Source organism: Cryptotermes secundus, unplaced genomic scaffold (genome assembly GCF_002891405.2).
Source record: "Cryptotermes secundus unplaced genomic scaffold, Csec_1.0 scaffold6, whole genome shotgun sequence".
NCBI classification, from domain to species: domain Eukaryota; kingdom Metazoa; phylum Arthropoda; class Insecta; order Blattodea; family Kalotermitidae; genus Cryptotermes; species Cryptotermes secundus.
This window is the reverse complement of record NW_019725001.1, coordinates 1,124,963-1,152,340: the sequence shown is the minus strand read 5'-3', so window position 1 is coordinate 1,152,340 and position 27,378 is coordinate 1,124,963. Positions and strand designations below refer to the sequence as shown.

Here is a 27,378-nt window from a genome sequence, read left to right as displayed (position 1 = left end):
ACAGAAGTTTTAGAGCTTGTTTATTGGTTTCTTATAATTCCCAGAAAAAAAAACAAATATTTTTCTATTTTTCTAAATAGCATTTACTGGTTGGTCTTTGTGTTCTGTGAAGTAGAATCTGAGTTAAGTGTTAAGGGTTAAAACCCTCACAGGACGCGTTTCCTTTCTCCCACTTCAGGTCAGAATGGCCCTATGAATACTTACACAGATACAAACGAGCCGGCAAACACATCGGTAGAAATAGAGCGAGCGACTCACCTAACCTCTTGGAGATCTCGGAGTTGTGCATCTTGGGATTCTCTTGCGCTATCTTCCGCCTCTGTAGCCTCGACCAGACCATGAAGGCATTCATAGGCCTCTTAATGTGATCTTCTTGCATTTTCTTGGTACCCGGAGGCCCAGTACCGCCCCCGAGCCCCGCAGCGGCCATGGCGGCGGCAGATGATACGGGGACAGGACCGCCCCCGACACCTAGCGAGGCCATTCGACTCAAGCCGTCACCGCTGTGGGCGAATCCACCTTCACACATGGCACCGGCCGCCCTGTGCACGAAGAGAGGACAACATTGCAGTTCCAGTTTATGTTTAAATAAAATTACACTTCGCGGTCATTTCCCTTGTGTAAGAAAGTTTATATAGGGCGTATAGAACAGATGGGGATTGTATGCAGAAGTCTGGCAGGGCAGGCTGAAGGGAAGAGGCCAATTGGAAAACTAGACCGTAGATGGGAGGATAACATACAAAATTGATGTTAAAAAGTAAGGGAAGGTGTTTATTGCATTAATGTGGCTCGAGATAAGGACAAAAGTGGGGGAGGGTTCTTCTGGAAGCAACAATGTGCCAACAGGTTTAAGGAGATTTCTTGACTGGCTGAGCAACTACTAGCTTCTGAAAGAGGACTGAAGTCTGATGATTCTGGACAAGGAAACGGAGGCTAACGAGTTCGTGTGTAAGCATCTACCTATTAGTTAACCGATTTTCATAAAAAGTGGCCCGAAAGCGGTGACTACACTGCTTAATCACCCCGCATTTGTGAAGTTTGTTCCCCATTATGAACAGTACAATCATCAGTTATAGCGCCAGCAGTGTCCTTAGACACCCAATTTTCGGCGAAATCAGATTATTCCGTCTTCAGGGAAATTACTTCAAAATTTCTTCTACAAAAACAACTTGAAACACTTATAATAAAATTTCGTGTTCACGTGGATTTGAAAGAAAATCTGCACCTTTTTAAGACGACATCCTCTGCTGGATGTAAGGTAACAGAGGGCCTACTCATTGCTTTACGTCTGTTTCTGTCTTTCAGTTTAAAAACTGAACCTAGACAAGCGTGGGGCATGCGGTAGCGTAGTTGGTTGAGGCAATATGCTATAAGCGGGAAGGTTTTGGGTTCGAATCCCGATAAAGTCATTCGATTATTTTTAATTTATCTAGTCCTTCCAGCGGCACTATGGCCCTGGGGGTGGAATCTGGAAAACTTCCTGGGTGTAAAGGAAGGCCGGCGCGTAAGGCTGACTTCACCGCCATCTGTGAGCCGATTGCCTAGATCAGCCGTGTCAAACTTGCGGCCCCCATAGCCACAAAGTACGGCCCCACAACTTTTAGAGCTAATTGATATTAAAATCAAAATTAAAATTTTAGTAGAAATATTTTTCGTAAAGACAATTTTCCAGCAGACCAGAAGACAATAAGTCTCACGCAGACATAAATTATCAGGCTGCAGGAAAAGTGATTCTGAGAATTGCAGAAGGGTTTGCCCACCTAACGGTTTGTAAAGTTCGTGAAGGACAAACTACTGTATTTCAGAAGGTTAATGCACTAAAATCCGCACAGCCTTACCACCCCAAGTATTTCCAAGAATCCCTTTTGGAGGCGTAGTAAGAATGCAAGGAGGGTGGCAACTGACAGATAAGTGCAAGAGATTTCTACCTTCAAAACTAGCTTGCACCCCCAGCCATTGTCTAATGGGCTGCTAGCAAACTTTCATTTTTATGACCACTGAGACAAGATACACCTTCCTACTAGACCTGTAGTCTCTTGTACATTGTCATTCAGGTCATTTTCACACAGCGACAGGTGCTGATGTTACATTGCGATGAACGTATAAAGGTTATAATTAAACATTAAATTATCAACTACGAGTTTCCTTGTATATGTACAGTAACTTTTAAAGGGCAATATCGCTTTCAAAAATTCAAGTAGCAAAAAAAAGAACTGCTGAAAGTGAGCGCCGTGTTTTTCAAGAAAAATAGGAAATCGCTTATTTCTGTTGTGAAATAGAAGGTTACATGTTTGATTTGTGGGCAAAATACAAGTGTTCCACTTTAGGTAATTATATTGAAATTATTCCTAAATAATAAATAGAATTAAATTTCCTTGTATCAAAATCTAATGTATATTTCTATTTTGAAGTGCGGCCCTGGGCTATTATTTATAGGGCTGAGGTGGCCCTCTGTACAAGTTGAGTTTGACATGCCTGGTCTAGATAATGTGGGACCCTCAACGTCTCACAACCCTATGGGCCTTCACGGCCTCTTACAGGGACAGCTTTACTTTAATTTTTACCTAGGCAAGAGAAATGAGGTTGAAATTCAGAACCCTGATATCGGAGTCAGTATAACGTCTGGACCACAAGCTGGCTGGGTGCGTTCCGTTCCCATAGCGACAGCCATTTCTGTTTACCCAGTCTCCTACTGATGCTTACCGACGAGTTGTTACCTTGGTAAAGCTGCCTGAAGTTGAAACTGAAATCACGGCTTCCTTTGGGAGCTACCACTCTGATGCCATGCTGTTAACTTGGGGCGAGATACAAAACTTCGCATCCATACATAAGATACAAAGATTTTAAGAATGTAAGTTTTGGAATAGGATATCCCAGTTAATCCTTTTATATGATCCTCCCCCTATAGTACTGAGAACTAAATGAGGCAGAAGGGCAAGTGGATAAAATTGGGGTCAGTTGGACGAGGAGGGGTTGTGGTCAAGTGCCACTGCCATGGGGGGTGAATACAGGCGACTGCACATCCCTCCCCTAGATGTCATGCTGGACGTCTGGTTCCCTGGGGAGCCTTGTTAAACAGGTGGAGGGTGGGCTCCACCCCTATCTCTCTCTCTCTATCCGTTTGGTACTAGCATCAGGCCCCCGCGGCAGGAGCCCATGAACCCAACCCCATACTTCACATATTTAAGGATGCTCTGAGAAGCGTCTGCAGCTCTGAACGTTGCGGCCGAGTGGTCAACGCCCTCGCTTCTTATTCTAGCGGGCATTGATTCAGGTCTTGGTCAGAAGACTTCCCTGGATGATTGTGATGTTCTGGGTTCTGACACCGCGCAGGTTCGTTGGGAGGATACCGAAGTCTTGGAGATTCATTGTGCCACAACACAGAAACTCACAATCTTAACAATAACAGCCTTGAAAGCTAAAAATTATGCCTGAAAGTGATTCCACATAAACTTGATATAATTTCTCTAACCAAATCAGGGCCATCTCCTCCCGTCTTCATGGCAAAAACTAAAGTTATCCTGTAAGAGGCAGTGGAGGCTCATGGGTTTGTGAAACGGAGTGTCCAATATTTTCTATACAATTGGGTCACCGATGGCGGTGAGGTTGTCAGCCTTACGCACCAGCCGTTCTTTGCCCCCAGGAAGATTCCTGGTACTCATTTCTGTTAGAGGCTGAGTGGACCTTCCGGCTTGTAACATAGTGTCTCATCTAACTACGCTACCGCGTGCCCTGATATCCTTCAGCAGCCTTTCGAATTCATCACTCTTTTTCAGCGTCAGTAGAAGTAACTCGCCGTGCGGGCAACGTGAACTTCATTTTGAATTAGGAATTCAGCTGCTTATGGACGTCCGGCAGTTCAGGACCGCATCACGTAAGTTCCCTCTTTGGCTCATCCTGAGATAAGTGTAACCATGACTACAAGCTTTCGAATGAGATACTTTGAGAGGAAGAATATTCTGCCAAGTACGTACGAAGGCGCGAGCGGTGGACAGTGACGCAGCAGGTACAGCTGTGAACTGTGAGGTCTGTGAAGGGGACCTGAAATGGCTGGTCATATTGATATTCGCCCCGTAGGAAGCGGTGAGGGGATGTTTCCACGACGCAGCACCAGAAAGAAGAAGGGTAGTTGAAAAGCAGACGCTACAATGGGTGCGCAGGGTGGGTCAGCATGTAAAGATTGTTAGAAGAGAAACCTGATTTCCCCAACCCTGGACAAGGAAACCTGCTAAAATCTTCTCTTCAAGGCCAATATTTGTAGCAAGCTTTAGCAATGACGACGACGACGACGACGATGATGATGATGATGATGATGATGATAATGAGGTAGGTCAGCCCTTAACAACTCCGCAGAGTGGAGATATTCTTGAGAATATGATAGTGTCTAAATTTTTTACTTCGATTCCTTTTATAAATTTTCGCGAAACTTGACGAACGGAAATTATAAAACTACTACGACATGAAGAAAGCAGTCTTCTGGGATTTGGCACCGTGTATATGTGGTGTTAACCGACGTTTCGGAGGAACGTATCGCCCCCATCTTCAGGGTAGAAGAAAAAGTATAAGAAATCTGCAAGCGACAACACCATGAGAAACGGTAAAGCAGACTGCTTTACCGTTTCTCACGGTGTTGTCGCTTGCAGATTTCTTATACTTTTTCTTCTACCCTGAAGATGGGGGCGATACGTTCCTCCGAAACGTCGGTTAACACCACATATACACGGTGCCAAATTCCAGAAGACTGCTTTCTTCATAGTCACCGCTGTGAAAGCCTCAAATCTTACATACTATGACCTGTTTCGTTCATTTTAATTCGTTTTTACTTCCAAGTTGCTGGGGTTTAAAGCTTTTGGTCCTATCTGAGTTGAGCATTACTCTGAGAGAAAATCACCTTAAATAAAACGTATTGCATATAAATAGCCATTGTTAAATACACCGAGTCTTGTAGAAATCTCACAAAATGCGAGTGACAAAGGAAGAAATATTGAACTGGTTCATTGGGGTTTAAAATGAATTTATCCGGCTCAGGATAATAACCCGTCGCTGATTATGTAGACATGATCTTGAACTTTCAGGTTCCAAACAGGAAAAGAAGTCCATGACAGGCTGAGTAACTGTCAGCTTGTCAAGGAGTGCCTTGTTCCATAGAGTCGAGTGGACATACTAGCATAATAATGAACATATAAGATTATGGTGAATATTGATATTATGGTAATCTAGAATGTAATGACGTGTAATTCTGTAGACAGCTGATATCATTTCGGAAGATGTTGCCTTCATCTTCAGATAAAATAATTTGAAATCCTACAAAATTTTCGGAGGAAACTTGTACTTTCAGTTTCAGGGCAAAAGATAATAATCACTCTTATTACTCAGAAGATTAAGTAGTAGGTTACCCCGAAACGCTGGTGCTCTCTTCAAATATATAAGGTGACACATTTCAGAAGTAGCAACAAACATTACCAGCTCAACTTCAGGTTCCTGTGCAGGCCCAATATTGCAGTCTTCTGTGAACAGGTGCTGATGTCAGTTTAAACTGAAGCCTTCCATTGTATGAGATCGCCGTAGGTGTGAGGGAACAGGTTAAAATTCCAGAATAATGTGCATTGTTGGTGTGAAGTGGTGACGTCCCCAAGATAAGGTCTGACACATGGGTGTCTGCGCCTCGACATGTATAGTATCAGTCCTAACGCTTTGTATCTCCACTAGTGGATGTTAATTGTATTTACAGGACTGTGTTCCAGATAAAATGTTAATAACACATAATTAAGGCCTCAGTGTTTAGAGAAACTTAGCAACAATGGGAAGATGTCTGGCTCATTTCAGGAGTCATTTAAAATTACACTAATATTGCGAAGGTTCTAAATGCTCCCACCGTATATCTCACAGGAAATATGAGACTGTGGAGCCGGGATAGCTCAGTCAGTATAGCGACTGGCTACGGGCTGGACGTGAGGAGCCGGGATAGCGCAGTCAGTATAGCGACTGGGTACGGGCTGGACGTGAGGAGCCGGGATATCGCAGTCAGTACAGTGACTGGCTACGGACTGTACGTGAGGAGCCGGGATATCGCAGTCAGCACAGTGACTGGCTACGGACTGGACGTGAGGAGCCGGGATAGCGCAGTCAGTATAGCGAATGGCTACGGGCTGGACGTGAGGAGCCGGGATAGTGCAGTCATTATAGCGTCTGGCTACGGGCTGGACGTGAGGAGCCGGGATAGCGCAGTCAGTAGAGCGACTGGCTACGGGCTGGACGTGAGGAGCCGGGATAGTGCAGTCGGTATAGCGACTGGCTACAGGCTGGACGTGAGGAGCCGGGATAGTGCAGTCGGTATAGCGACTGGCTACGGGCTGGACGTGAGGAGCCGGGATAGTGCAGTCGGTATAGCGACTGACTACGGATTGGACGGCCGAAGGGTCGGAGTCGAGTCCCGGTGGGATCAAGAATTTCCTCTTCTTCACGTCGCCCAGACCGGCTCTGGGGCCCACACCGCCTCCTATCCAATGGGTACCGGGAGTTATTTCCCCGGGGGTAAAGCGACCGGGGCGTAAAGCTTACCACTCACCTCCAGCTAAATCTGAGGTCAAGAAAATGTGATCCAGTCATCCATACTCCTTCATGGCGTAGTGCTTAATTAGTTAAGCACAGGGACAACTTTACCTTACCTTACATATGAGACTCACTGAAACTATTATTGTATTGTTGTCTACTGAACTTCGATTGTATTACCGGCTAACTGAGGTTAGTTTTGATAAGAAACTCTATATTCAGTTTAAATATTTGAAGCGTGAAATTCGGCAAAATTGTATGAAAAGAATGGTTCTCCCGCACATAAAATGCAGTTTCCGAAACGAAGATTGATTGATTAATGCATCATCATCATAGCCAAAACGGCCTTTTTTGAGCCATGGTGTTCCTTAGAAGATTCTGTGACTTTTTCTGAATTAGGTCGTCCGGTTTTCCTTTCTTTGAATTTCGCAACGTTTCTTTTACAGAGCAAGGTCGTCAGTCTTGCCTTAAACTCCCAATCTGGAGAACCTGTTGCAGTGTAGCTTAGAGAAATTATTCCTGTTTATTTAAAGAGTACGAAAGACATAATTAGGCCTGAACTCTGAGGGCAAAGTGCATTTTTTAAACTTTAAAACCGGTAATAAATGTACTATATATAAACAGTTTTAAAGAAAGTTCCTTCCTCCGTTGAGCCCAAGAGGTTGGATTATTTTCATTAAACCTGTTTACACAGGATGGCTAGTCATTCTAAGATATACACGTAACCACTGTACTTATAGGACTTACGCTTCTCTTTGGTACGTTGAGAACGCTGATCAGTTTATGACATCACGTCCGAAATAATTTTGCAGTTGTTTACACAAGCATCAGGTCATTATGTTCACAATAGTAAGAACTTGGACTTCAGTAGGCCTAAAGGGTTGGGGCAGGTTTTCACCAGCTGAGCGACAATTAGCGTGTCAAGAAGGACTCTCCTCTATCCAGTTAATTAGTTTGCAGTCTCGCTCAAATTCACTAACAGCAAGTATTTTAAATTGTTCTTATATAATGAATGCAACATTTATATACATATACGTGTATATACTACAGAAATATTGTGAATAGTAACTGGCGATTATACAAAATCACCATTAGGGAACGCCACATAATACTCGATTATACAGGTAATCGTTACTACCACAATATATGAGGTATGAGTACAATAACACTTTATGTGATTTTAGAAAAATAAGAGTAAGAGATGTTGAGTCGGAGTAGTGCAGTCGGTAGAGCGACGGGCTACGGTATGGACCAAGGGGTAGGTGTTCGACTCCCGATAGTGTCAGAATATTTTCTTCTCCTTGACCGACTCTGGGGCCCACCTATCTAATGGGTGTAGGGGACTCGTTCTCCGGGGGTAAATAGGTAGGGGCGTGAAGCTGACCAATCATCTCCAGCTAATGCCGAGGTCAAGAAAATGTGGATCTATACAACCACTCCCCCATACGCCTTCACTGCGTAGTCCTTAATTCGTTAAGTACAGGGACAACTTTACATTTAGCTTAAGAGTAAGGGATGTCAATTGGATTCAGTTGGCTCAGGTTAATGACTAGTGTTGGGCTTTTATGAATATGATAATGAATCTTCGGGTTAAAGGCAAGAGAATTTCGTGTGTAACTGAGTGGGCGTTACTTTCCTAGGTACGACTAATCCATGGAATTAATTAGTTATTGAGTTAATTAAGGTTTTAATACCGCACGATGTTTTTTATTGCTAGTGGGGTGGGACTAAGTCCCTTGTGCTGCGGCCACTTCTGGCCTATTGTACCCGCCCCAGATGATAGGTGAGGGTGATTGTGGACTTATTTGGTGGAATGAAGATTGGCAGGGGAAACCGAAGTACTCGGAAAAACCTGTTCCAGGGCCACTTTGTCCACCACAAATCCCACTTGATCAGACCCCGGATCGAGCCCTGTCCACCGCGGTGGGAAGCCAGCGACTAACCGCTTGAGCTATGGCGCGGCCACCGGACGATGTTAGTCTTCCTCACGGGCAAGGGCCCAGCTGAGCCGTCCGTTCCAACAATTTGCTAATGAACGGGAAGCATATGGAAGATGCTACCATGCTCGCAAAATAGGCCATTAATAGGCCTCCTTCCTTGACAGGCCAGGTATTTAAATTCAGTTTCAGTCATAAATTTTGCAGGGTTAAGTCGTTACGATCTGTAGGTAACGTTGAAACGGAAAGGAGCCTTTGTCTCTTTGTCACCGTTTGGGTTATTCGATGTCCCTAGGCTCCTCGTTCGATAACTTCTGGTCCTTCTAAATCAGATTTCTTTGGTCCAGAAGGGGTTTCAAGAACGCGATTGAACTATCCTTAATTTATAATAATCTTTCGGTTTAACGTGCAAAAATGCCACTGCCACATTTAAATGTTTCTCTTACTGTAATTTTGTTTAATTTGAATAAAGAGACTTAAGCATTAATTCTAGGCACATGGCTGCATTTCGTTGCGTAATGCATGCACAGGTACAGTAGCTGTGTACAGGGACTGCAGCTGCTAGCCTCCGAGCAGCAGACACGCCGCGCCGTCTGTGCAATTCACGAAAATAAACACATTGCGTACACTTATAATTCATTTTCTGTTCATTGCTTCTTTAGGTCTGTATATTCGGCATCATGGGACATATTTACAAAAGGATGACACACTGGAGCGTCTGATGCAGCAGTTCGCATTTCCTGGTTCGTATTCTGGAAGTCTCGTTTCGAGCCTCATTCGGAAAGCGGGCTCTACTGATAGAATTTTCAGTTACCTCCTCCGAACAAAATAACCTTACTATAACATTACGTTCAACTATGAAAATGTCAGCCTTCTTTCATGTTCGTATTAACGAACGTCGCTTTCGGAAGGCTCCATTTTCGAATTTGTCTCGGAGACCGGCTATCATGTGTGAAGTTTCAGTGGCTTTCTTCGGGTACTTCAGGTGTACCGAAATTTAAGCCGTCGCCGCTTCTTTCCATGTGCTTTGCAATGTGTTATTCAATAATCACCCCAGCACTTTGCTCTATACATCTTCAGCTACAGACACTGTTCTGGAATAACAAATAAATACAATAAAATATATTAATAATGAGCTATCTCATTGTTGTTTGCCATTTGTGAAATCTAAGGAACTTTTACCTGATTTCGTAACGTAGGATCTGACATTTTTCGGAATTAAGTGGGAACCATTCTATGGGGTGACCGCTCAACTGACAAATTTTTGTAATTATTTCAGAATATATTTCATGAAATCTTTTTATTGCCAGTGGAGTGGGACTAAGCCCCTTTTACTGCGGCCACTTCTGGCCTATTGTACCAGCCCCAGATGATAGGTGAGGGTGATTGTGGAGCAATTCGTGGAATGAAGATTGGCAGAGGAAACCGAAGTACTCGGAGAAAACCTGCCCTAACGCTACTTTGTCCACCACAAATCCCACTTGACCAGACCCGGACTCGAACCCGCACGGCCGCGGTGGGAAACCAGCCACTAACTGCTTGAGCTATAGCGCGGCCGTTTCATAAGAACTGGTAAATTTGATGAATATTGTTGTTTCTTCTACGTTGAAGATCGAGTGACCTGGTTGCTCCTAAACGTCGGTTTCCATCTGTCACTACATACCTTCATCCCACAAGACCGAAATCTTAATAGTCCCATTTACTGTCTAATATCAAACCTCAAACCTCAAACACTGATCCCGTTTTAACGAGGCTCACTGAAGCATGTTTCAGAGTCACGAAAACCCTCTCAGAACAACTTAACTGTTTCACTGATCTTTAAGTTATAATGAAATCAAACGAGAGTTGCTAAGAAATTTTTTAATAATAAGACGGACATTGGAAGAGAACTGGGAAGTTCCATGCTGAGACAACCGGAAAACGTACAGATTGGTATATATGAACTGAATGTGAATATGTGAGGTAAAGCCGTACAGTGGGGAAACTTAGCGGGGCTAAGGTCCTCAGGGGACCGGAGTCAGGAAGTAACGCGTAACCACGTGACCTGTTTCACAATTCTCATCGGCAAGCCTAAGTTCCACTATTACGTCATTCAGTTCAATTGACATATCATTATGTATAATTAGGTCTCTTTATAACACAGTCAGTATAGTGACTGGTTAACGAAGGTAGTAGTTCGAGTCCCGGTAGGATCAAGAATTTTATCATCTCTACACTTTATAAAATGACTCTGGGAACCATACAGCCTATCCAATGGGTACCGTGGGTAAAGCAGCCGGGGCATGAAGTTGATCAATCACCTCTGACTAGTGCCGAGATCAAGAAAAAGGTGGATCTATAATTCCACTCTCCCATACGCCTTCATGGTGTAATGCTTAATTAGTTAAGCACATGGACAACTTATCTAGTACTTCGATATTTCCCGTGTTCCATAATCACGTGTGTAAAGAGGATTTGCCGCTTTTGAAGAACGCAACTGTTCCGTGCCAACGCATTTTGACAAGAGTAACAGTACCGTATATAAATACTGCCCATACATAGCACCGGTATCGCCGTACGAATCTCCATTATCTCTCTTTAAATAGTTCAGTTCATCTTGGAAATTTATTCTTGCAAATCCTCTGTATTTAGGTTTACCGTGATGGGTCTTCCAAGCGGAAAATTTGTGATAGGGCTGTTATGCATCACATCGTCACTCGTAGCGTAGTTTACTTGAGGTCATCATGAAAACAGGTCTCCAGCACTCTTTGTCAACACGGCAGAAATAATCAAGGAACTCCGAAAGAGGCAGCAGTGCAGAATGGCACGGAACTGCTAACTGGCCACCGCGCATTCTGACGGCACGTACATGATGTGGGCCTCGCGGACAGTGGAGAAAACGGGGAAGCCCCCTACCCACACGCTTTGACTGCCCACTGAGTGAAGATCCTCTTTACTAGCCGCAGTAAAGTAGGTTCTGGCTCTAACACTGGGTACAGTGCTCTTTTGAAAGGCCCTAATTATAACAGGGGCACACAAGGGGTTCTTGGGGCGTGTGTCCTCTTCCCAATCCCGATAATGAATACCAAGTATGTTCTGGGGCACGCGGTAGCGTAGTTGGTTGAGGCGCTATGCTAAAGGACGGAAGGTCGTATCTTCGATTCCCAATGAGGACACTGGATTTTTCAATTGACCTAATCCTTCCAGTCGCACTATGGCCCTGGAGTGGACTCAGCCTCTAACAGAAATGTGTACCAGGAATCTTCCTGGGGATAAAGGGCGGCCGGCGCATAAGACTGACAACCTCACCACCATATGCGTACTCTTTGTCTAGAAAATGTGGGTGCCTCAAAGTGTCATAGCCCTATGGGCGTCCAAGGCCTCTTTGAGGGATAATTTTGTACTTAACAGGCAATACCTGGAGCAGAACTGAATGAATGAATGTATAAGGGGTGGACTTTATTGGCCTTTTCACAGCGACCACAGTGCTCTATTGTGCCTTGTGGCAGAACTGAAGATATAGGGCGAATGCTTAAACTGTCATGGTGCTAATGTTCTTGTTAAGGTATAACAGAAAGTTTTCCCTAAGCGTAGCTAATAAATCACTACTCCATGAAGGCGTATGGGGGACAGGATATATAGATCTACTTATTCTTGATCTTGACAGCAGTTGAAGGAGAGTGGTCAGATTCACGCTTCGGGCTTTAAGTGCGGGGAAGAGCCCCCGGTGCCGATTGTAGAGGAGCCAGAACAAGTCTGCAGAGAGCAAAATGTCCTGCTCTCCCGCGAATCCAACGCCGGTCATTCGGCCCGCCGTCCGCCGGTGTACGCATAACGTTATCCTGCCTTCTGTTCAAGTATAAAAAATACTGTCTATTTACGTGGTTTTATAGTTGTGTTTTATATTTTATTATTCAGTGTAATCGTCCGGATAGAAATGTATTCATAAATCTGGACATACAGCACCTGACAGCACCTGTCTCAAGATAACAGGAGGTTCTACGTGATCTAGCTAACGTGCTGCCAAAATCGTTGAACGGTGCTTTTTTGAACCACATCTTCATACAAAATTTCCATTTTCTTTTTCTTTCCTATTCGATGCAATGGGACACAAGTATCGTGAAACCTTGGCCTGCAAACTCCACCCTCAGCTTCGGTACCACTGGCCCAGTCAGCACCACAGAAACCGTACAAACAGCTAATTTCTTGTTCTCTGTTGATTTGAGAGAAATCATATTACTCTCTCTCTGTTCTCGCTTCTGGCGAGTTCCTTATGAGTTCTTTTCTCGTTAGCTTCTTGCAACTAAGAGCTCTGCTTGGCCGCGCCATGGCTCAAGCGGCTACTCGCTGGCTTCCCACCGCGGCTGCCCGGGTTCGATCCAGGGTCTGGCAAAGTGCGATTTGTGGTGGACCAAGCAGCGCTGGGGTGGTTTTTTCTTCGAGTACTTCGGTTTCCCCTACCAATCTTCATTCCACCAAATTCTTTATCATCATAATCACCCGGAGCAGGCTGCAATAGGCCAATCACTGTCAGCCGTGACCCACTAAACGAATTAAAAAAAAATCTGCTTCTTGTATTTCGGCGCCCTTTACACACAGCTGTCGTCAGTTGGGCCCTTTCTGGCTCGTTATTTCTTTCCCCTGTGGAGGGTCTAGTTAAGGGATACTCATTAGTGTCGCGACCTTCCTTACTTCCTTCAAGGGACGGTATAATTTCTAACTTTTCAGTACACCCTATGTTTGCGTTGCAATTATTTTGTTCGTTACTGTTCCAGGCGTATGTTGCTATGACGGACCGTCTGCAGCTCGTGGTGTAATGTCAAAAATTTAAAATGGGGTGAACACATGGTCAGCAATTGCTCCAGGAGTTCAAGAAACAATGAAACCTGTTGACAGCGGCGCCCAGTACCGATGATTTTGATTATGCTATGGCAGATAATCTGGTGGCGAAAAGAAATCCGATGAAGCTTAGGATAAGCCACTCTTTTCCTTCAGAAAACTATTTTGTTTTATTGAACGATTTGAAAACTTCCGTCTTTCATCCATGTAATGAACTTAGTTGCCCAATTACTTGTCCCTGCTGGTATTCGAAACACGACCGTCAATCTCGTAGCCCGTCGATGTACCAACTGAGCCATTCCTGCTCCTCCTTTCTTAATAAAGCTCACCGAAAATTTTCAGTAAAGTATAAAATTTTTGCTACACTTTCCTCTCCAAATCATGTGCCCTAGGTGTAGACAATTCATTCGTTTGGATTGTCCTCGCAAAATATATTCGGTACCTCTGTGAAGTTTATAATAACGGACACACAAACAAAACAAAAGAACTCTGAGGTCTGTAGTCCGCAAACGAACTATACCGACCGAGCGTCCGCCGCTTTCCGGCAAAGTTAGTGCCAACTTTTGCGGATAGGTGTCGCGTGGTCAGCGCAACGGAACCCCACGGCGTTAATTTCGGTTTTCTAGACCGGAGCCGCTTGAAATAGGTCTTCAATTATCTTCACGAGGCTGAGTGGACCCCGTTCCAGACCCACTGCTTCTCAGAAAGTCTGGTATCGCCGGGAATCAACATCGAATGTTTGTTATTCATATTTTTCCGTCAGATCCGAAGTCTTAAAACACGTTCTGGTATTCAGTCGTAATATATAAAAATCTCTATACTTTGTAAGCACTATCAAGTCCTCATATTTTCTATCATGTTATAATACGGTCATATTTAAAGGCGATGATTTTCAGGCGAAAAAATTGAACGTAAGAAAAATAAAAAATGAGAATAAACAGAAACTATTTATTATCACTGAGTGGCTAGGCTATGTTCAATTTGTATAATTTTCTGAGAAATATGAATGTATGCTTAAAACAAAAACAATTTATGCAAAAAGTTAAATTATTAATTACATATAAATAATTTACATGCACATTAAAATCATCATTAATTGGAAACAGCTACTAGGTATGTATTATTATAACCTGTCCTATTGATTATAACCCTGAGTCATTTAAACCACTTGAAGGTCTAAGGGATGTAGGGCAGTGAAAATGGTTCTCTCAAGACGTGTCTAGCAAGGTTAAACCTTTTAACTAGAAGCTTAAAATTTCACAGGAATTGCAAATATAATTTAATACAGCAATTGGAAGACTAAACACACAAGACACAGGATCAACTAAGTCAACTCCTCTCCCTGGTTGACTAGTTTCGGTAGCACTTGCATTTGGTTGTCCGTCAACCGCACGTTTGGGTTGCCTGCAACCAGCTGTGACATTCTGTCGTTTATGATCATATATCGTGTTAATGTGTGACTTATCCCATGCTGCTGTCATTGAATGAACTGCAAAAATATACCTAAGAAGAATTTTTATATATTTTAGTTCAAAAACCATTCTTAAATTCAGCGTGAATTATTCCAGTCCCCATCTTCTCTCTTCCAAGTAGGCCCGCATACAGGCTTAATGTTTGTTAATATTGTGACGTACTTGCGCTATGTAGGACACCCCTCCCCAGCCAGCGGTGACGTAACAACATCGAGCTCTGTCGTTGCTACGGTAACAGGCCAGTCAACACTCCGCCCCTTCCCCGCGGTGACGTAACAGCACTTCCCACTGTGACGTAACACGCGACACCGCTGTTGACACAAGCAACGCTGGCGAGATTTAGCTGGGGAGGGAATGTCCTGTATAGCGTAAATACGTCGCAATATTTTATAATGTCACGTGTAGGAGTGACTGTTAACGGGTTTTGGATGGGATGATTAGATTTATTACACTTATACAATCAACTCGTATCTACACGCAGCACAGCGCTATCGTTACTACCCACATTCTACAATTCATTAGTGCCCTCAATTGAATACAGCCTCCACTATCCGATTCCTGGCAACGGTGTTTATCGCAGGGAGTATAACAGTCTCACTGAATCACACACGCTAAATATAACTGCACTGCAGCACACAGAAGACTTTCAACTCCACTGAACTGCGCTCACTAATTCTGATGTCTCACTTCCGCAATTCAACTCCTCCGCTCCCAAGCTCATATTGTGGCAGGTGGGCGTCTCGAAGCTCAACAGTTTCCTGGGCACGGAACTCTTCTATTGTTGCCTCCAGTAGCTATATTATTAATAATCTACTGCATAGCAACGGAAACGTGTTTACCTGATTGTTTCCCCGAAACGGTCCCTGTTTACGGAGTCACTACTTGGCAACGGACTATACGTCACAATACAAAGAACCAACGCGAGAAATCGGGGTGATTTGAATGATAATATTAAAAATGATAATTTTTATGTTACAACGGAAGAGATTGCAATAAAAATTTGGGAATTTTTTCCTTCGGGAGTGCACATGTAGAAACCAATCGGTCGCTTCTGCATCAAGGGAGATGAGATCTACGAGACACGATTGTGTTGGCAAGTTTAATCCCATCCTACTTTATGACTAATTCTAATACTACCCTTCCGCCAGCGCCTTGGTTTCTCTGTTAGTGTCTATTAGTCTATTCAGACTTCCAGCAACAATTTTGTTTGTACTCAGGCTTTGGCGAGAGTTAGCAGCGATTTCGAATCCTCTAACCCCAAATTTCCAAAAACAGTTTGATCTCACTAATGCCATTTTGCCAATGCCAATACGTAACAACCGCCATTTCCAAAAGGTGTCTGTATTGCAATGAACAAAAACAATGTGACGTATAGACCCATTGCTAGGCAACGACTCGGTAAACACATTCCCGTGGGAACCAACTAGCGCAACAATAGGGCATCAACTGCTAGGGAACGGATAAGTAAACAGACCTCCTTAAAATTGGAGCCCGTTTTCTGCAAGGTCCTTGCAAAGTGGTTATGAAGAAGCGTTCGGCAGCTTAGAAAAATATAGAACAGTAATCAAGAAGTGAAAAGTGGAGTTTCGAGACGCCAGCCTGCCAAGATATGAGCTCATGGGTAAGGGAATTACCCGAGTAGAGTCTTCGGAATTGTCTGACGCAGAATAATGGCAGGAAATGCGTTAGAAGTTGACAGGATGACTTTATGCGTGATTTGAAGTGATGGACTCTTATAAATCCGTTACCAGGATACGACTAGTAAAGACTGGAAAGTGTGTAGATCAGAGACGGCGCTGTATAGCCTGTAGTCCCGAGTGGCGTGAATGTATAAGGTGCAATTTATCCAATCATCCAATCCGGAAAAATAAAACGTCTATAATCAATCACCCGTAGACATGTCAATAATTTTATAATTGTTCAGTTCTGCGTTATAATATATATGTAGTCTTTTTAAACATGTCAGCCTAAATTTTTTATTCATTTTTGCATTTCAAGAATGTTGACAATTTGCCCGGCCATCCACGTAGCAGTATGCGGATGAGTAATATTCTGTGGTTCCTTCAAGGCCTCAATTTATAATTGAATGACACGAAAGTTTTCATTTGTTTACTTTTAGCAATAAAATTAAAATTTTATAAGCACTTTCTTACAATTTAATTTATTTTATGGCTGTGTTGCTGTTATGACGGCATAATTAAGTATACAACGAGATATATGGAAAATTAACCTTGACTTTGTACTATCTTAGGCTCGTTTGTTCCTTTAACCTTCTGAAGCGTGAAATTATCTGAATAATATTCAGAAATTAGTTCCTACTTCAGTGAAAGCGCCCTGGGTGTCAAATAAAGATATTGGCTAATGCTATTGAAGGAAAAAACAGGCCGTGGAGGCCCATAGGGTTGTGAGACGTCGAGGCTCCCACATTTTCTAGAAAATCGGCTCACAGATGACAGTGAGGATGCCAGAATTACGCACCGACGGCCTTTTACCCCCAGGAAAACCATATTGCTTCTGGAAGGATTAGGCAAATTTAAAATGCTAATCGAACCCGCGACCTTCCGTCTTGTAACACAGTGCCTCAACGAACTACGTTACAGCGTGCCCCCCGTTACCACTGTGCTTTAGATATTTGATTGTAAAAGCTGTACAATATTATGTTGATTTTGCCTCCATTAATTTCAATCAATAAATTAAAAATGTGTAAATTATGTACTGCCTGAGCATACGAAAGCAGCCGCATGAGGTAGTCTTTCTTGAAAAGCTGACAGTCGTTCAGCTAGTCTAGAAGTTCCCTACATCATGCACGGGTGTAATCTTAAGATTATTTATGGTATTTAAAGAGCTCAATTCTAGCTACCCCGTCGAAAGATTAATCCTATCCACATCCGCACAATCTCTTTAACATCCATTTTAATATTATCTAACTATTATTATACTAGTATCTCGTAAATGTTCTCTTTCTTTCAGGTTTTACCTATTAGAATTTCGTGGGCATTTCTCATCTCTTCCATGCGTACTACATATTTCACCCATCACATTTGCTTGGTTTGGTCAGTCGAATAGTGAGATATTTGGTGAAGAGCACAAATTATAAAGTTCCTCCATTACGTAATTTTCTCCACAATTTTTTTTTCTGCTGCGTTCGTATTCTACTCAGCAGGCCTACACAGTTCCCAGACTCCTTCCTTAATGTAACCAGTTCCGTAAGAATGCAGGAAGTTAGTAAGTGCCCTAACGAGACCTGGAGACAGTGTAAGGATGAATGTTATATTTAGCTTAAACGCGCCGGCTTATGATGTCGCAAAATGTTCGCGAATTTTTAACCTCGATAGTAAGTGGAGAGTTTTTAGCTTTACGCTCTGGCCGCATTGTCATCCCGAAGAAGAGTCCACTGCTGCTAATTAGCCAGAAGCTTTCGGTGAAGATAAAATATACAAATTAATTTCTAACATCATATAACATACATAGGTCTCACAAACTTCAGAACAAAAGTTAATTTTTATAAAAATAAAAGTAAATTTTGAACGATAAGCCTTGCGGTGGATACGGTTCGTCGTTTCATAAACATCTGTAGCCACCTGCTCACGCTGATCCCTCGCTGGCGGATTTTTCTACCATGAAGATGGAGGCGATACGTTCCTCTGAAACGTCGGTTTACACAAGATCTACACGGCCCACATCTCAGAAGACGGCATTCTTTATAGTCAGCGCTGTGAAAATCTCAAACATCAAATCTCAAATCTTACATGAAATATATAGTAGCTTAAGTTTAGGGCCGCGCCTTAGCTAAAGCGGTTAGTCGCTGGCTTCCCACCGTGGAGGCCCGGGTTCGATCCCGGTTCTGGTCAAGGGAGATTTGTGGTGGACAAAGTGACTCTGGGGCAGGTTTTCTCCGAGTTTCGGTTTCCCCTGCCAATCTTCATTCCACCAATTGCTCCAGAATCACCCTCACCTATCATCTGGGGCTGGTACAATAGACCAGAAGTGGCCGCAGTACAAGGGACGTAGTCCCACCCCACTGGCAATAATAAAAAAAGAGCTCAAGTTCTGTAGCATATACTATTGGATAGACTAGGTCTTATAGGATTTGCTGAAGAGTAATTTCTTGCCCGAAGCCAGACCGCCGGGGTCATCAGTCCCAATATGCAGGCCGAGTTTTGAATCCATGAAGATAATTACTCAGCCAAACCGCTGACAGGTGCCTACTTTATTGCTTGGGAAAGGAATTTTGTTTTCTGTAGGACTGCAAGCCTAATGAGAGGATACAAAACGGCGTGTTACTTAAATCGACAGGTTGGTCATTGCGACTTGGCTAGCCAAAATCTTCCGTTATCCCGTTTTACCCAGTCACTTCCAGAGGTGGTGGAGATGTAGTGCTGTGGTGCTATCAAATTCTGCCAATCAACGGGGTCCGAATTGCCGGCACTATTAGGGATTTATCTCTTCGTCACCTCGTCCAGATCGACGGAGCTTCTTACTTAATGGGTAGGAGCTCTGGGGGCTCGTTCCCCGAGGGGTTAAACGGGCGGGCCATGATTCTGATAATTCGCCCTCATGTAGTGCTCAGCTTAGAAACGTGTGGATTTATACCTCCACAAGCCACAGGGCCTGCGCCTTCCTGACGTGATATTTATTTAAACAGATCAATTTGACTAAAGAAATCAACTCCGAAATCAGTCTGGGTGTCAATTTCGAATAATCTGTCTTCATGAGAAGTGGGAGAAATCATGGGCTGCTTAAATTGGATCGTCATTGGCGGAGTTCAATTATATGCTTCGGGCCTATTAATCCAGTTTTATGTAGGAGAAGCCATGAAAAGTGTCAGAGCTGGCATGAAATCGAAATAAAAGGATTGCATGAAGATATGACTGTATATTCATTTTGCCAGTCGACTATTATAGAAACTGAAAATGTCCTAGCAGAAGCGGTGTTTGCGAGCCGGTAAAGTTCATCCTTGAAGATCGTTAAGAATAGAATAATAGGATAATTTGTTTGACAAGCACTTTTATTTTACACTTATTGTAATTGTTTATTACGTTAGATTAGTAAAATATTTCGAGTTTGATGTAATGTGCTTCAAGTTTTACGATTTATGTATTTTATTACGTAAATGATTAACTAAGCCTATTATTTGCAGTGTAAATTAAATTCGATTAGTAAAATACTGATTATAAAATTAACTTTAAAATGTGTATTAAACTTCACATTATAATTCGTTTTCGATATTATAAAATTTTAGTTGTTTTTCTTAGTACCGACGTAATTTGCCCATGGGGTCCGTGCAGTTTTTATCTGCACAAAGTTTTGTGACTTCTTCCTGCATTCGCTGTTTGTTGCTGTTATGTATTAGACATTCCATGAGTTCTGTATGAAGCATAGATCAGAATTAGTCAAGTCTGCGCGCCGATGTTTTCATGAAAAACTGAACTTCTTGATTTTCATGTTTAGATTATTTTTTGTTATCTACACCAGAAAAGCACCTTTATTTCTATGCGTATGCTAGACAGGGAACCCCGTACATTATCACGCTTTGGCACTGCATGCATCTGAGCGGGAAGCCTCACCCACCTTTACCCCTGCGGAGACTACTGGTTTCGAACACTCGCGGCTGAATGCTCATCCGATACAAGCGACAGCGCACGCTGCAATAATATTCAGTGGTTTCCGCGCCCCTATGCCGTAGAGACATACTAATATTTTGGCTGGTGAAATGTCATTTAAATAGCCCTGTTGGTGTATTCTGACAGCTCTCACGCAGACATACCTTATGAGGTGGCCGGTTGCCCTTTGGTGCAGGTCCAACTCCGTGGTGAAACGATACGTTTCGAACCGTCCCGTGATATCCACTCGAACAAGCGATGGGAATTAACTCCGAGATAATGCAATAAACCAATAAAAATCGTCCGCGAGCACTCACAGACACACACACAGTCACACACGCGAATAAATCAACAGGAACAAGAAAAATAATTACTGTTAAAAATTGTACGTCACTTATCACTAATAGGTGCTCTTTTGTCTTTGGTTTTTTTTTGTAAACACTTGTCACGTCAACAATAAACTAAACCCCCCCGTGTCAGCGTCTGAAACCTACTGACTTACCGAGCCCAGTAAGCACTGTATTCTCTGCTGCAAAGAGCCAAATCCCCCTAGCTTTCCCAGCAATCTCCCGTACATGCATTCCTCTTTCATAGGGATCCACCGAAAAGCGCCCTTCCAACATCTTTATCCCCACTCTATACCTAAACCGCAACTCCCACTCTAAATGACATCATCATACGAAGCAACCAATCACGTACGAGGTAGGCGTGTACAAAATGTATTACCCGGCTGTCTATCTCAACCTAACCATAACTCTGATTGGTTGTTACTTAAGGTACTTCCCTCCAATTCTTATTCGGGGAAATAAAAAGAAAGGTATGATTTCTTTTCATGTAATACCATTGTAATAATACACCTTCAGGTGGAATCACTGTAGCGGAGGGATGGCTCGCCTTTACAACATAAAATGGGAGTTGTTTGTTTTTTTTTCTTTTACCACAATGACAAAACAAAAAAGTGGAAGACTGGAAGTAACAAAAGAGGGACGTTTGTTCTAACAGCCATGCGCTGTTGTGGTTGCCAAGAAGGGGGAACAATTGCAACATGAAACTGCTTGAAGCAGCCGGCCATGTAGGAAACATCCCATTGTAGGGCAGCTAAAGGCAGTCATTCAGAGCACAATGTTGACTTATCGTGTTCGCACAATAACCGAATTAGACCTACAGGCAACTTCATTACTGCAGTAACAGGTCTCTGCTTTCGCGGGTCCTTGCGGTAACACTTCATCGCGACCTCGAGACCTACATGTAGTAAATAACTGCATAGGTCATAGTCCTACTTGAGGAGCTGATAGTCGCGCAGTTGGTCTGTCTTCCAGCATTCTGCTCTCAATCAACACACACCCCTGCACAGTCTAGGATTTGGGGTTCCCACTGCGGGGGTTATGAAGAATTTTATCTTCTGGGATATAACATCACGTACTCTACCGAAAGTCAAACGACGTTTCGTTGTAAAGTGACACCTCCGTCTTCAAGGTCGGATAGTAAGCCAAGCAAGAAACTAGCAGAAGAAGGCGGCGAGCCAGTGTAGGTCAACGCTACCAGCATCTCTGTGGAGTGACTGGCTAGCTCAGTGGTTCTCAGCATTCGTCAGATTGCTCTCCGGTACCGGGCCACAGCCCGGCAGTTGAGAAACGCTGGGCTAGGCGACTCGAGGGGAATAAAGAGAAGTACGCTATGGTGGGGAGCGTAACAGTTGGGAGGGCAGGGTGAGAATTTACCATGGAACTTCTTTCCGTGGCCTCAGTATAGTAAACAAATGTAACTTCATGCTACAGTTCTATTCTCTTGTAGGCCTATATTTGACGTCTTTGAATTATTGATGTTTTTAAATGAACCTCAGAGGATCTCTAGGTTTTCTCAGGGCTCACCCTCCTTGCGCGGGGATCGTCCGATCACGAGGACGCAGCTCCAGAGTTTCGGGAATGGGGGTGGTTCATGTATATGTTGTGGGCAGCTTTAAATACTTGGTTCGAACCTCACAGAAAACACCGATGAATGTGGCAGCCACTCCCAATAATCACTAGGCAACAGAACAAAGAGACTGTCAGCTTGTAACTATAATACATCACCGATACCAGACAGGTAAAAGGGTAGGGGTTAGACGAAGTGTAATCCCTGGTTCTCCAGATTGGGGCTTGGGCGGGGGCTAAATACCCCTCCCGAAAAAATGTACTGTCACGAAACGATGAAGGAGACCAATACCCACACAGGGCTGAACGCCAGTGCAGAAGTAAAGCAGCAAATGTTAAGTTTCGAGGACGTGCCGTGTTTCCACGGAGTTTCAATGCTAACTTGGACCCTGAGTTCGAGGGGGGGGGGGATATTATTGCCGACACCTCGAATATCCTCAGTGATTCCACCATCAAGAAGAAGTGGCTACCCACAATATATGAGGACCTCACAGTAGGCTTTGAATAAACAGGGAACCTTAACCGTAGACTCAATATCGTGTTCATAAGACGGGCGATCCCTGAGAAGGCGAGGTTCACACTCTCTAAAATATTCGACAAATAGAGATCACTCAAAAAAGGGTAAATAAAAACTCCGTGGTTTTAGTCCGCAAGCGAACTATACCGATGGAGAGACCGGAGCTTCTCGGCGAAGTTAGTGCCAAATATATGAGCATAAATTGTAGCTAGAAGTGGCATTCATTTCCTATGCTGAGGCCACGGAAAGAAGCCCCATGGATTAATTCCGCAAAGTTGCTCTCCCCACCACAGAGCACATCCCTATGTTCCCCTCCCGTCCTGTAGCCATTCGACTCGCAGAGATGTTGGCAGTTAGAGCCTTCACTGTTTTGTCGTCTGCTTATACTGGTTTCTTGCTTTGCTTACTCTTCAACTCTGAAGATGGAAACTACATGTTTCTCTGAAACGTCGGCTGACTTTCAGTTGTCTACAGTGCGTTATATCCCAGAAAATAAGATTCCTTATTACAAGAGTGTTATAACACCTCTGTGTACGTGTTCGTCTGTATTCCTATACGCAGAACATTTTTATTGATGATTGAAATACGTAACTGAAGTAAAAGCCAACAAATGCCTAGGCGAGGCAGCTTCATAGGGGGATGACTCTTCGGTTCCTGCGTTTAGAATTCCTGACGTAGGGTGTCAGCATGAGGGGTTGAATATCTATTGTGTGTGAAGTACCCCAACACAACAGTGGCTTGGATTCACACGGTGGCTGCACACAAAGCCCCGCGAACTTAGGACACAATGCGTCGAGGAACTAGCCCCTGTGTTGGACACTGCGATCTTGTGTCTTTTTGTTTCGGAATCTGTACAACAGGATCGATATTAGTTCAGTCCTCCACCGAGATTTTGTTTTCTTTTTCCTACCTTCGATTTCGTTGCGTTGATAAATTTACTGGAAAGAACAAACCAGGAGCCTTGCCATGTAAACTTGTATCATGGCTCATGCTTTATGATATAGACCTAAATACAGTGTGTTCCGTTCAAACCTCTCACATTTTAATTAATCGTTGCGAAAAATTGTGATAAATTATGGATTATAATTAACACTAGATGAAAGAAAAACTCAAAGAATTTTATTTCCGTTTTCCTTCGGCTAAGCTACAGAATGTGGCCGCGTTTACCTTGACATGTTAGAACAGTTCCTGTACCCCCAGGCACCCTATCTGCAGCCTAACATAATCTTCCAACAAGATGGAGCCCCCCTTCACGTTGGGGTCTGGATGTTCTGAGGTCCCTCAATCCCACCTTCCAAGATCGCTGCATTGATATGGCGGACCAATTGGTGGCCACCACGTTCACCGGACCTCACTGCGCTCGATTTCTTCCTCTGGGGTTACGTGAAGGACCGTGTGTTCGTGCCTCCAGTGAATGACCTCCCACATTTATGAGCCCGCATCGGTGAAACGATTGCTACTGTACCAATGGACAGGTTGGAAAGAACGTGGCAAGACATTGAACACAGATTGGATACTGTTCGTGCTACCAATGGTGCACATGTAGAGGTTTGTTAGTGTGTCAAATGAAATGTTTTGACTTGTTCTTCTATTTCCTGTAGCTTCATTTTCCTACCATTCATACTTTCTTTTCTAGGATCTGATAAAATGTGTGAAGTTTGAATGGAACATTATATATATTGTTACATTTAGACACATTTCTAGGCAACGTCTGAAATACGCACACGTAACAATAGAACGAATGTCACAAGAGGGGTTTCTTATATGGTTCGCATATATCCATTGCTAGGTAACGGGTAAATGAACACCTTCCCGCGGAGACAGATTGTTGGTAAAGGGCCCATTGCTAGGTAATGGACCAATAAACACGCATCCTAGGACAAAAGAAGAATAGTGTTTTCAGTAAGGTCCGTGTTGAGGAGTTACCTTGAAGAAAATCGACGCTAGGAAATTCAGCCGTAGAGCGAGAACGAAAATAGAGCAAGTCCTCACCAATGAACGGTTCGGCTGAATCCGATCATGCAATGCAGTACCCTGTATTACTAGTCACGGAATCCCGGACACGTGACGATATGTAGGCATTCTCTGAATGTACAACTTATTTGTCGTATTGAACCATATAAATATTATATTAGGAAGAAGGACAGGCAGATGTAGCGAAGCCTACAGTAACAATTATGCTACTCTTTGTTCCAAAAGCGCCGAATGGGAACTCCTAGCCTACGTCACGAGCAGAAGCTGAGCATGGCTAGTGTCCGTGTCATATTGGGCCCGAGACTCTCCACCCTTTTGTGTTGAACAGAAGAAGCGTTATAGCACGGTGACACGCGTTATCTGTCAAGTTAAAAGAAGATCATTTAATTACAATAGGCCTAATTCCATATTATCTTCGGGGTGTTCACTTCACCGCCTCTGTGGTCTAGTGGTAAGAGTTCCTGGCTACAGAACCGGAGGTCCCGGGTTCGATTCCCGGTGCTACCACATTTTCTGAGAAGTAGTGGGTCAGGAACGGGGTCCACTCAGCCTCGTGAGGATAATTGAGGAGATATTTCAAGGAAATAGCGGCTCCGGTCTAGAAAACCGAAATTCGGGGGATTCGTTGCGCTGACCACGCGACACTCTCTGTCCGAAAAAGTTGGCACTAACTTCACCGAAAGCGGCTGTCGCTCGCTCGGTATAGTTTCCTTGCGGACTACAGGCCACAGAGTTTCTTCTTTTTATTTATGAATGGGTGACGCAACGGTAATAGTAACACCTTTGAAAAAAATGGACTGGTTTAACGCAAATGCTCAAATAATTGCTTGATAACCGGCGACAAGGCTAATCGCTGTGACCCACAATATTCACATCTTCAAGAGAGATACAGAAGCTAACTCCACCGAGTGGAGTGTTTTCATGAAACTGATAATTGCTCAGCTGGTCAAGGAATTCCTGGCCTGTTAATCTGATCCCAAATATTCCTTAGCATGCCAGCGGCCTACAAGTAGTCTCCGCTTATCAGTAATCCTGTATTTCAGCATCCCGCTGTACGTCCTTAATCAAACGTCTATGTACTAAGTCCGTCAATAAGGGAACAATCATTAAAATATTCACCATTTAAAACTAACACTACAGGTTTCGGCCACAGAAGGCCATCCTCAGGTGTTTCAATGCGTCAAACTGTTACACTGCTTTGATGCACGCTAAAATTGCGCGTTGCAGTCCTCTTAAAATATCTTAATTAATAACTTAAAAATTCATTAAAATTTTTGTTGAATCCTATTTCATCTAGTAAGGGGAGTCGTCCACTTGTTTAGAGCTATCTGATTTATTCCAAACAGTTTTTGCGCAGTTTGTTTTTCCGTTTCATTAGTCCGTCTGCAATTGCAATCTGCAAAGAGCCACATGTTATTATTTATGTTGTGTTGTGCTCACATGATCTTTGTTTGTGTGTACTCCCTTCAGCAGCGTGTGGTGTTGTCTTCATTAGTGCAGGTTCGGTTTTCCAAACGAAATTTCATAAGTTTTTCCAGTTTTCCCATGCTTGTTAAACGTCTCATTTTTCCAGTTCTTCTCGATTTCAGCATCCTAATGGAAAGTAGGCCTATCTGCTGAAGGGAATTAACTGCAAATCCCTTCGCCATGAGAACTTCATCCTTTGCTAATTTTTCCTAGAAATAGACCCTGCTCGCAGAAAACCTCAGCGTTAATGTTTCCGTCTTATTCTTAGTTTCAAGATGTTTGGTGCACCCTACATTTCCCTTTCTAGAAAAATGAACTGGGATCATGGGTTCAAATCCTAATTAAGGCATGGATGTTTGGTGTGTGAATGCGTTTATTCTGTGTCTGTGTTGTCCTGTGTGTAGACAGTGGCCTTGCGAGGGGCTGTTCACTGTCCTTGGAAAGTGACTGTGGTACTGAATAAGAGGCTGGGGCATGAATGGGCTGGAAGAGACATTGGAAAAGAAAAAAGCGAAAAAGTGAAGTGAAATAAAAGGATGCAAGAAATTGTGCCCTAGAACATACTATTTTTACTGATTGCCAGTGGGTTGCAAGTTTGCCTGCATACATAATTGGATAAATTGTCGGTGCAATTATTTAGGCCTATATATGAGAAGGAAATAAGTTACTATTCTGCTTGATCTGTTTATAAATTTAAAGTAAAATCAGAACGTAATTCTCTACTAATAATTTAATGCAAGAATTTGTATTTTCAGCAGCAATATAGATGGCATTAATGTGTTTTTAAAGCTTTATTGCAAGGGTTTGTTACGGATTTCCATGAGAGTTTTCTGTGACGTCAAAAGAGAAACAAGGGACATAAATCATTAATAAGCTGAAATGAGATCATATAAATTGTATTTACCGATCATAAATACAAAATTTAAGAATTTAGGTATTCACAGCAGTGAAGTTTCATTTTGCTCTCTCTTGGATTATGTCTCCGTGCAGTCTGACCTGTGGGTGGTGATGTCTTTGAGGAATATACTGCCTCTTATTTTTACTTTAGACGTGATTTCAATCCTGAAGAAGGAGGTATAGTGTCCCTGTTAGCCACAACATGGACATAAAAGAAAATACAGATAA

At 43.2% G+C, this 27,378-nt stretch overlaps 1 protein-coding gene across 1 annotated transcript in view; it reads right to left on the bottom strand.

Moving 5' to 3' along the window:
- LOC111863131 (transcription factor SOX-21) overlaps positions 1-20,865 on the bottom strand; it is a 102,565-nt gene extending 81,700 nt beyond the window's left edge. The window contains exons 1-2 of the mRNA XM_023849168.2: positions 20,547-20,865; positions 259-542 (exon numbers count right to left, since the gene is read on the bottom strand). Of these exons, the coding sequence (XP_023704936.1) occupies positions 259-529 (271 nt within the window). The 5' untranslated portion in view covers positions 530-542; positions 20,547-20,865. The remainder of the gene's footprint in view (positions 1-258; positions 543-20,546) is intronic.
- Positions 20,866-27,378: the final 6,513 nt, after the last annotated feature.